This window comes from Haliotis rubra, unplaced genomic scaffold (genome assembly GCF_003918875.1).
Source record: "Haliotis rubra isolate DU_JTF1 unplaced genomic scaffold, ASM391887v1 Scf195, whole genome shotgun sequence".
Taxonomy (NCBI): domain Eukaryota; kingdom Metazoa; phylum Mollusca; class Gastropoda; order Lepetellida; family Haliotidae; genus Haliotis; species Haliotis rubra.
The window spans coordinates 1,471,968-1,483,037 of NW_025765947.1; the positions used below are offsets into that span (position 1 = coordinate 1,471,968).

The 11,070-nt window shown below is 36.8% G+C and overlaps 1 protein-coding gene across 1 annotated transcript; it reads left to right on the forward strand.

Annotated features, from left to right (window-relative positions):
- Positions 1-461: 461 nt before the first annotated feature.
- On the forward strand, positions 462-10,168 carry LOC124274864 (receptor-type tyrosine-protein phosphatase F-like). The gene is made up of 10 exons (XM_046710234.1): positions 462-638; positions 1,385-1,562; positions 3,010-3,183; positions 4,075-4,206; positions 4,558-4,694; positions 5,456-5,560; positions 6,651-6,714; positions 6,922-6,963; positions 9,427-9,510; positions 10,035-10,168. The coding sequence occupies exons 2-10, from the start codon at positions 1,445-1,447 to the stop codon at positions 10,091-10,093; spliced, it is 915 nt and encodes a 304-aa protein (XP_046566190.1). The 5' UTR covers positions 462-638; positions 1,385-1,444; the 3' UTR covers positions 10,094-10,168.
- The last annotated feature ends 902 nt before the right edge of the window (positions 10,169-11,070 follow it).

Here is an 11,070-nt window from a genome sequence, read left to right on the forward strand (position 1 = left end):
CGGGTGGTCAGGTTCGCTGACTTGGTTGGCACGTGTAATCGTATTCCAGTTGCGTAGATCGAAACTCATTATATTAATTACTGGATGGTCTAATTTACAAACAGTCGCTATATAGCTGAAATATTGCTACTCAGTGCGGAGTTGACAAAAAAAACAATCATTGTATAAGTATGCGTTTAAGAATAATACCCAATGGTTGTATGCGTTTGAGAAGCAATGCCTAACAGTCGGATGTGTTTAAGAATCAATACCTAATAGTTGTATGCTATTAAGAATCAATACCTAATAGTAGTTATACTAGGTTTAAAATGATAAGTTGTTCAGAGCAAAAGGTAATTCACATTCAAAATATGTTTGATCATGGAAAAATTATTTGTTACATATTCGAACATTATTATTTACATACAAAAAGCAATTCATGATCTGTTTGGGAGTAATAATGCTGACATATTTAAGTCCCAGGTAAAGTCAACAATTTGAAGACAACAGTGGGGACATCTTCGTCTATTGGATTGTCGTGGTCGGCCTCAACAAGTGATGTTCACTTCACCCAGTACGTCGTCTACACAAGCAGGGGAGACGAATGTGTCCAAGCGGCAATTTTCCTGTGCCTCCCCAACAATGAGTCTTATTCAGTTGTAAGTGAATTCTGAGCTTCATTATATTGTTATTATTTACACAAATCACATTACCATTTAGGAACACGTTTTTATGTATCCGTTTACCGATCTTAATAATACCCCCCTTTCCCCCCAACCCCCATCAAAAATAAACCCCGAAAAAAACACCAAAACAAAACAACAAAACAAAAGAAAACAACAAATAAGAACAAAAAACCCAACAAAGCCCCCCCAAAACCCTAAACAATACAACAAAAACAACAAAAACACAACAAAACAAAACACACACACACACACACACACACACACACAACAAAACAACAACAAAATAACACCAAATTTTTTTGTGAAAAAACTCAATTAAAACCAAAAGCAACCAAAAAACACGTGCATTACCCAACAAAATAACCCAAAACTTCAAATAAACAAAAACAAACAAACAAAAGCTAAATATCGCACGAAACTGACGTACAAAAGAAAGGTAACACACTTAATGTTCAGGGATTAATTTCAACTAAAAGAATAACTTACATACAACACAAACACAATTAACACGGGATAAAACTCGTTCCCTTCTTCCCCGTGAAGGTCCGGGTTAGAATATTGATCTTCAGTAACTCATGCCTGTCGTTAGAGGCGACTAACGGGATCGGGTGGTCAGGCTCGCTGACTTGGTTGTCATCGGTTCCCAATTGCGCAGATCACTCACTCACTCACTCTTTTTTGGTCGGTGTCTCATATGTGATATTGTGTTTCTTTTCCAGGCCAACTGTAATTACATTCTTGCTGGCACTACTTGGACATACGCCGAATGCCATGGTAATATGACGTACAGCGTTACTCAGCTGGATTCGAACACAGACTACACAGTTTCTGTCGCTGCCACAGACAGGTTTATAATAGGGGAAAACTCTACAATCACAGCCAAGACTCACATTGGAAGTAAGTATAGTAATAAAGTGTCTATAGTGGTTGTTCTATACACGTCTTTACAATGAATATTGTTGTATAAAACTGTAACCTTTTTGACATGACTTTTACTGAGCTAACAACACGTAGAATGAGTGAGTGAGTTTAGTTTTACGCCGCACTCAGTAATATCCCAGCTATACGACGGCGGTCTGTAAATAATCGAGTCTGTACCAGACATTCCAGTGATCAACAACATGAACATCGATCTACGCAATTGGGAACCGATGACATGTGTCAACGAAGTCAGCGAGCCTGACCACCCGATCCCGTTAGTCGCCTCTTACGACACGCATGGGTTACTGAAGGCTCATTCTAACCCGGACAGTTGGTTGATCCGGTGATCAGACAGGCTGACTCTGTTGACCGTGTCGTTGTACCAAAGTGGTGCAAACTGATGCTCATGATGTCAATCACAGGATTGTCTTGTTAAGACTCGATGTTTTACAGGTACAGATGGGATGTTTATGAGTGGGATATTAAGACATTTAGTAATAACCTCATAGATGTTAGTCCGTGTTGTGTTGCTTTTAATACAAACTGTTCAGTATATTACTGATATTGCCCATTATACACAGAGTCACGGATATAGGTAAACATATTAGTACATTGATCTTAACTTTGCGTGCTTCGTTTAGACTGATGAGATCGTTTGAGTTTTATGTGTTGAGAAAGGATCAATGCAGCGTCATTAAAAGAACCCATCGTTGTAAACTGCAGATGGCGTTAACAATGATAGCCCAGGCGCGGGTCATACAGCATAAGTTCACTTAGGGACCGTTCATAATTTATGGCTAGGGGGTGTGATGATGATTTTTATGGAGAAGCATGTACAATGTGGATGACCCCCCCTAAAATTTATGTACAAAATAAGTGACCCTCCTGCATGTCATGTACAAAATCAATGACCCCCATCCCCTTCCCATAATTTCAAAGCATAATTGTAAACATATTTTTATGTACAAAATTGCTGACCCCCCTAGTATGTGTGTACAAAATTGATGACCCCCCAGCTCCCCAGAACAAAATGGGTGACCCCCCAAAGAATCATCATCACCCCCCTAGCTATAAATTATGAACAGTCCCTTACATAAACCTTATTTCCTAATGGCCCTATAATAATTCTCTAAGCTATTGCCCCAACAAGCTAAATACTACTAAACACGGCGTGAATTCCCTCACTGCTACAATCATATCTATGACCTACATATATGCTCATTGATCTCGGTGACGCACGACAATGACCTACGAACGAAGGTCTTGTTTAAGTATATATTACACTAGTTCGTGTTTCTCTGGCTGGCTTCTTACAACATTGAATTACAAGACTCCTTAAATCGTAAGCAATTAGCAATTTCTGGTATTCATATTATCTATGTTTTTCCGTCCTATCAAAGTAACATTGCGTATTACGATTCAGTTCCAGCGTCACCAGCCAACATCCGGGGAACTGCTCTGAACCATTCCGCCATCTTGATTGAATGGGACGTTCCCTCCCACAATGCCGGACCAATGTGGTACGATGTCACGGTTCTTAAGGAATTCGAGAGGACGTCTGGTGATTATGTTGCGGATCGCTATTACAAAGTTGAAGGTTAGAGCTGGCATTTTCCATTCACCAGTTCATGTTCTTTTGAGCACATGTGATTTCAACAGTCTACGCGATTATGAAACGTTCGATGAAACAAATGAATATACAGTTAAACACCGTTGTTTCGAAGTTGAAGGAACCTACTTAAATACTTCGAGTTATCCGAGGTTCGAAATATGAACATTTAGGGCTTGGCTTGAAGAATAAATAAAACAAAGCTGTGACTAACAAGAAAATGTCTTATAAACATATCGACTTATTGCAGATAATGTGTGCAGTATATCACTTACAGTATACAAAAAGCAAAATATTATTCTATTATTTGTATATATTAAGGAGCCTATTTCATCACCATTATCGACGTTGGTTTTTTGGTTTGTTGTCTAACGCCGCACTCAGCAATGTTCCAGCAATATGGCGGCGGCCTGTAAATAATCGAGTCTGGTCCAGACAATCTAGGGGGCAACAGCATGAGCATCACCATTATCGAGGTCCTACAGCAGCACCCCTTCGAGCTTATACCCCACCTCCACCACATCAATTTCGTTACAAAACTGATACACAAAAAAAACGATCAGAGGATCATGTGTCAGAAGCCGGTCTCATGTTCCAGACATTGCAATTAATACCATTGTTTCCACAATTAGGGTGATCAAGAATTGTTAAATCTATATGATAAAACTTTGAATCAGAAAACAACGGATGGTAACCCATCTCACTGAAATAATTGTACTTGGATCCTGTGTTTCATGTAAGAATAGTACTGGCGCAGTTAGAAATTAAAGTTTTGCTTGTCTTTGCGTGTGTTGCGAGTACTTACTTATGTCATGGAACAAGGTAAAACTCTGTGACCCATTATTATATCGTTTTCACTCGTGTCGTTTTGTGATGCAGGCCAGAATAGCAGTTCCGTGGAGGTGACGGACTTGTTGAGCTCCTGGAGCTACATGTTCGCCATTACAGCCAGCACCAAGGCTGGAACCTCAAACATGGCAACATCCAAACCTGTCAGAACACTGCCCTCTGGTAAGTAAGACAATCTAAAGATTGAAAATTACCTTATAATAACATGACGCCAGAATCAAATAGGTGAAGGGCCCGACTTGCCCTTTTTTTGCTACATGCAAATTTTGGACATGCAGAAAAGACAATTTAGGTATTACTATATCGTTGATTTAAGATGAATTTGAATTCAGGGTCGTCGTCATTTAATTCATTTTCACGCAACTCATGCAGACTATTCAAATTGGGAATATTCAAATCACACGTCTTTTGTGAATGTACACGACTTGACTTGCGAATGACATCTATATATGTATAATATTTTGAATATTTCTAATTTGACTGAACTTACCTGTTATGACTTCTCTACTGCAGCTCCAGGTGAAGTGCAAAATATCAGTGTAAAGTTTGACCACAATCAATACCTGACCGTCAGGCTCACCTGGGAATGCCCCCCTGAGAAGATGAGGAATGGGCGCATCACGAGCTACACAATCTCCTACACAGGCAATGTAGGAGATTTTAGTATGGAACACTTAGTTTCCTTTTCCACTAAGTCAATGTCCTTTGCATTTGTTAAATTTTCAGCCAGGTATGACCACCAAATATACGCACGTTTTGCATCCTCTATGAACGTGGACCTGTTTCTTTATGCATACTATGAATTATAATTTCTGATTGGGTTGGTCAAATCAATGGAAGATCATTTGAGCGCCAGGAATGTCGATGATATAGCAAATAACTGATTCTCTTCCTCTGATTTAAGCTGTTTAGATACATGCATAAAGCTTCAGAGTGACAGAAAAAGGATGAGTTCTCATTTCCTGTAGGTAACGTTTCCTTTATATCGAGCAATATTCCAACATATTTACATTTCACAAATTTTGAGGAACAATCGAGCATGCTCTTTACAACAAGATTTCAGTGAGCGTCAACTCTGAGAAGTCGTTGTCAGTTACGACATCCAAGGCCGCAGTAAGGCTGTTAAAACTTTCGAAGCTTTAACACATAGTTATTTTTACCAGCCATTTTTTATTGTTTATTTAACAGAAAATATAAAGTAGATCCATAGTGGATCCATATTGTATATTTGGTTATTATCTGAATTATCATGATACGAGGCCATGCATTGGACTGACCATCCGATGCATTTGGTCTCTAATGAAAGTCATGACAAGGAAATGTTAGTGAGCTGGGAATATTACTGCAATATACCTTTCCCACCAAAATGAGCTGTTACTTGTATATATTGACGTATGTCTTTACACTGCAGATATCCCTGACGTTGACTGCAGGAAGCTTCTACCCAGAGGATCCTTGCAGCGCCCCCCACACGGTGTATCTCCCTGTTATCCCAGACGGGAAGTACATTGTTCAGGTTCGTATGATGTAAAGCACCTTTGGTTGTGTTGTATTATTAGTGTAATGAAGAAGCACACATCTTGCTGTATCGAGACTATGGGTCGTATCTTATCATAACGTAATATTTCATTATATATAAAGATTGTACACGATATTCTACCATGAGCCTTATAGTGGCAGATAGTAGGATATTTGAAACGAGAATACCAACATATATAGCAATAGTTAAAGGTGAAAGTGTTATTCAAGAGTCGAATCTTTCAAGGGAGAATTAAACAAAGTAATAGGAAGATATGCAAGGCATCCAAATCGAGATCAAGAAACAGAAGGTTTTTTTCATAAATAAACCTCCAGATCATAATGTTATTCAAAATAGTGTAAAAGTTAATGAAAGAAATTAAGAAATCTTAAAATGATTTTTGATACGTCATGGTTAACTGTAATATAGTGCCATCTAAAAAGTAAGTACAGTTGACTAAAAGCAGTGAAACATTTCGAAGAAGTAAACAGGGACTGGTAACAATTGTACTTGTGTTTGCGGTTTTTTAAATGTTTGGGTAGATGTAATGTCGAAGACATAGTAAAGTAATATCAGATGCCTCATGTTATATGGCCGTCAATAGTATGAATACCTCACATGACGCATAATAAATCCACATGAACCAAATGGCCTTAGCCAGTGGGCAAAGAGAAGCGACAGCAGCACAATAGAGTAATAAAGATAAGTAAAAATGTGACCTTTCAAGAAGATAAACCAAAATATTAGGATGATAGCAAGTTATGCAAAACTTCTGACTTACACGTAGAACCTTTCAGGGCGATTAAACAAGGTATTAGGATGATTGCAAGGTATCTAAAGTGTCTGACTTAAGCGCTGACCCTTTTAGGGTGATTTGAAACAAGGTATTAGGATGACTGCAAGATATTTAAACCAACTTGCGTAAAATGATATTTTGCTTTCTATCTCTAATGAACGAGCGTGAGAAATTATAGAACATAATTTGTAATCGCACTTTAACTGTTAATACAATAAATGAGTAAATACGGAAAATGAGTCTTGCCATATGTATGCTGTTCTTTATGTCTGTATTTCCTGGTTTTTACAGATCTGGGCCAACGCTGAATTTCTAGGAAACAAATCAGCAATGATTTTTGTAGCAGACCGTGATAGTGAGTATACCGCATTACGTTGTGATGACACCTTATAGAATTTCAATCCATGTTTGTTTCACTTAATTAGAAAATATGTCGAGAATGGAATGCTCATATCTCAGTTCATACGTAACAACATAACAAGTGACGTTTTCTGTATTTTATAGATGTTTATACTGTTGAAATAACTTAATACAAAGTGATGACTTCAACCTTTTGTTCCAGAAATGTACTACAAGGATTACAACACAACTGTTTCAACAGCAGGTAAACTGTAGAGGCGCATTAATGCGATTATATTATATTTCGATAGTCAATATCGTTTATTCGTTTTTAGGCCATCGGCCCATGTACATCGTTGAACATTAATATATGATGATTTAGTGAAAGTGACAATGATTTTACATTGCGGAGAGACAAACAATGTTTAAAATATTTTACTACATTTAGAATAATTTCATGATCTTTACTACATACTAGTAACTTACAAGAATAAGAAGTAGGGTTATCAGAACATTTAGATGGTATATATTTTCTCCTTATCAAATTATACATTGGGCACTCAAACATCTTCAACTACATTATCATTACAATTCTTACAGAAACAAACATTTATCTATACCCTGCCTACGACCAATAATTGTTTGAATAGGTAACTCGTCTAATCTAAGCAAACATAAATATCTCCTCAACTCCCAGTTTCTAATATTCATGATATAATATTCTGTATCGAAACACGATTTTAACTGGAGATATTATTTAACCTATCAGATTTACTTATGTTATTAATAATTACCTGTATATTACATTCACATATGCGTTGCTTAAATAGAATTAAAAACATATCCACATTACCAATATCCTGAAACAGCCACACATCACCAAATCCGAAACTGAAAAGTAATTGCCTTACACCACTTGCCCATGTTGTCCTGCCAGATTCATCGAGTTGTTTCATTAAAAGATAACTCTGCCTGGGATACCTACTATTATCCATCCTCAAAAGTTTGCACAAATACTTAACACATTTAACATGATAATCTACATACAATTGATGTCTACCACACTCCGCCAAAACAGCATTACTAGAATTATATTTGCTAACCCCTAGCACAAACTTACAGAAATTAGTATAAAATGATTCTAGCACTGGATATCTCTGAAATCCCCAAACTTCGACACCATACAATAACACAGGTTTAATTTTAATGTCAAACAATTTGAATGAAATATTAGCTGGCAATCCTGGGAACTTAAATAGTAACTTTTTGATGAAAAATAGAGCCTTATTACCTTTGATAGCTAACGTATCTACACACTTTGGCCAAGACAATCTATTTGAAAACAAAATACCCAAATAATTATAATAAGTAGTAACCGTTATCTGAGAGCCACTAAAGAACCATTTTTCATAATGCCTTAATATACCACCATTTCTGAAAACCATAACTTCTGTTTTATCTAAATTAACCTGAAGACCCCACTTATTGCAGAAACTATCAAGAATATCTATCTTCCGCTGCAAACCAATGACACTAGCATCAACAAAACACAAGTCATCCGCATATAATAATAACATTATTTCCATAAACTCTTGACCAACTGATATACCTCTTAGAGTAGAAGATTCTATCATGCTCTGAACTTCTAACATAAACATGGAAAATAAAAATGGACCAATAATACACCCTTGACGAACACCACTTAATGAATCAAAGAACTCTGACACTGAAGTATTAGAAAGTTTAACTGCACAATGAATTTTAGAATACATATTCTTTAAAAGAACTAATATACGACCATGAACATCATTCTTCATTATAGAATACCAAAGAAGTTTCCTGTTAATAGAGTCAAAAGCCTTTTTGAAATCTACAAAAATGCAATAAAACCTTCCTCCCTTTTTAGATAGATATTTTTGAAAGATATTATCAACAGTACAGTAACCACGTCTAAATCCAGCCTGTACTTCTGGGATCTTCTCATACAAATCGGCAAACTGAGCTAATCTTTCATTCAAAACCACAGTCAGACATTTTCCTAATGTGTCTATCAAAGATATAATTATTAACATCTTTCACACTTCCCTTCTTATGTAAAGGTATAATAATACTTTTAGCCCAAATAGAAAGAAACACGCCCGTACGCATGACACAATTGAACAATACTGTCAAATATAGAACTAAAATACTACAACATTTCATGATTATTTCCGGGGCCAGGTGCAGTCCCACATTTCAGCCTGTTTATAGCACTATTTAATTCACTCTCTGATATATCAGATTTCAAAATGTCATTTATAGTCAGATTTTTCGCTATGTTCTGTTGGCGTAACGTTTTTATGGATAACAACTTCATTTCATCTGGTATAAAGAATAAAAAGAAGTTGTTATCCATAAACAAATGTCATGGATTTATGTTCTTACAACTTCTAAAGGCCTTTCAAGAACTCAATAACGTCACTTTCAGAAACTACATGAAATCGAACTGTTAATAACAGTCTTAATGATACAAACCAGTGACTGATATCATGAGCATATACCATGCTGTCAGATTATGATTGTCCAGTTTACCAATCCTAACCCCCGATTCCCTGTTCGAACACCGGATATGGATATTTATGCTATACTAAAACATGAGACATGTTTTCTCGAGTTTTGATCACCAGTTCAGATATTGCAATAAACGCTGGCAGGGGTTAAATTTATTATTTCAATTTCTATATTTCAGATGCCCAAAGCTTAATAGATGTGTCCGCCGCATGTGGTTCCATAATAGCAATCCTCATTGTGGCTGTGATTGCTCTTGTTCTAAGTGAGTACTTTGTCATATCTAAAAATAAATAGGGACGGTTGTATAGCCTAGTGGTTTAAACGTTCGGCCCGGGTTCGATTCTCCACATGCGTACACTGTGTGAATCCAGTTTCTGGTGTCCCCCGCCGTGATGTTGTCTGATCATTGCTAAAGCGGCGTAAAACCATACTCACTCACTCAAATTGGTACTTCATTTAAGATTCCTCCATTAAAGTAAGAAAGTAAGTACCATGTACCATTCCGTTTCATCGATGACAGATTCACTTCCTTTTGCACATATTTAATCTTAATCTTTAATATTAATATGTAATAATTATTTACATTAAAATAACCAATGCGCGAAACATATCATGATTTAAACTAACCTTGATCATGTATTTGTACATTTATTGCTTTACTTTATATGCTTGTACTCAATTATGGGAACAAAAAGAAGAACAAATTTTTGTTAAAAATCATAGATGTATACAAAAATGTTGTTATTGTTTTCACACCAAACCAAATGCTCCTGTTTTTTTTACCAGCAAGGCCAAGAAGTGTTTTACCTGAAGAAGGACTGAAGTTTGGACAAAGGACTATCTGATCATCGGCGCGAACCTGCATGGAACAAAATTAACAAAATCATTTTAGAACAAAGAATAAAGTTATCCTGGAACGATACTGTATTTGAAATTATTGAATATCCTATAATTCAATTCATGTTTCTTTCCACCTTTTGAAAATATCACAATATACTATTCACACTTTGCTCACTTAGGATCAAATCATGGATTCAACAGAAAACTATGATGTGGGGTCAAATCTGGTTTAAATATCTAAGCTTATTGTAAGCATGGATCCTCGGTTTCAGTATGTCATTTCGTCTTGTGGATCCCATACCTGCTCCCATTTTTGTGGTTACTCATGCCTCAAGTGCATAAGGTTAGATTAAAGTGACTGTTACAATTTCAAATTATAAATCTACGTTTATGTAAAGTTGTGAATTTTTGTGATCCTTAGCAAGGTGTGAGTTGTATATTATGAACACTAATGACCCAAATATCTCAGTTGAAGTGAAATACTGATGCAACTTGTCAACTGACACCACCAACAATGATGGAATGGGTGACCTCGAATTTAACAATCCTGGGCCCGTCTCTGATTTAACTGTGCTGATGAAATTCACTATCTAGGTGATGTCAGTACGCGTGTTGGTCAGTGAGAGTCATGGTTGTGGTCATCGGATATGGTCCAGGATGTGTTACAATACAAGAGTGAGTGAGTGAGTTTAGGTTTAAGCCGTACTCAGCAATATTCCAGCTATATGGCGGCAGTCTGTAAATAGTCGCGTCTGGATCAGACAATCCAGCTATCAACAACATGAGCATCGATCGATGCCATTGGAATACGATGACATGTCTTAACCAAGTCAGCGAGCCTGACCCCCCGATCCTGGAAGTCGCCTCTTACGACAAGTATGGGTTACTGAAGATCAATTCTAACCCGGATCTTCACAGGTCTACATTAGAAAAAGAATGTCATGTAAGAAATTATGACTTACCTGATTGCCAACATCTTGAT

Coding starts and splice junctions, on each gene's coding strand:
- LOC124274864 (XM_046710234.1), top strand. CDS start 1,445: ATGACGTACAGCGTTACTCAGCTGGATTCGAACACAGACTACACAGTT. Junction 1,563..3,009: donor AGCCAAGACTCACATTGGAA/GTAAGTATAGTA, acceptor ATTACGATTCAG/TTCCAGCGTCACCAGCCAAC. Junction 5,561..6,650: donor ACGGGAAGTACATTGTTCAG/GTTCGTATGATG, acceptor TGGTTTTTACAG/ATCTGGGCCAACGCTGAATT.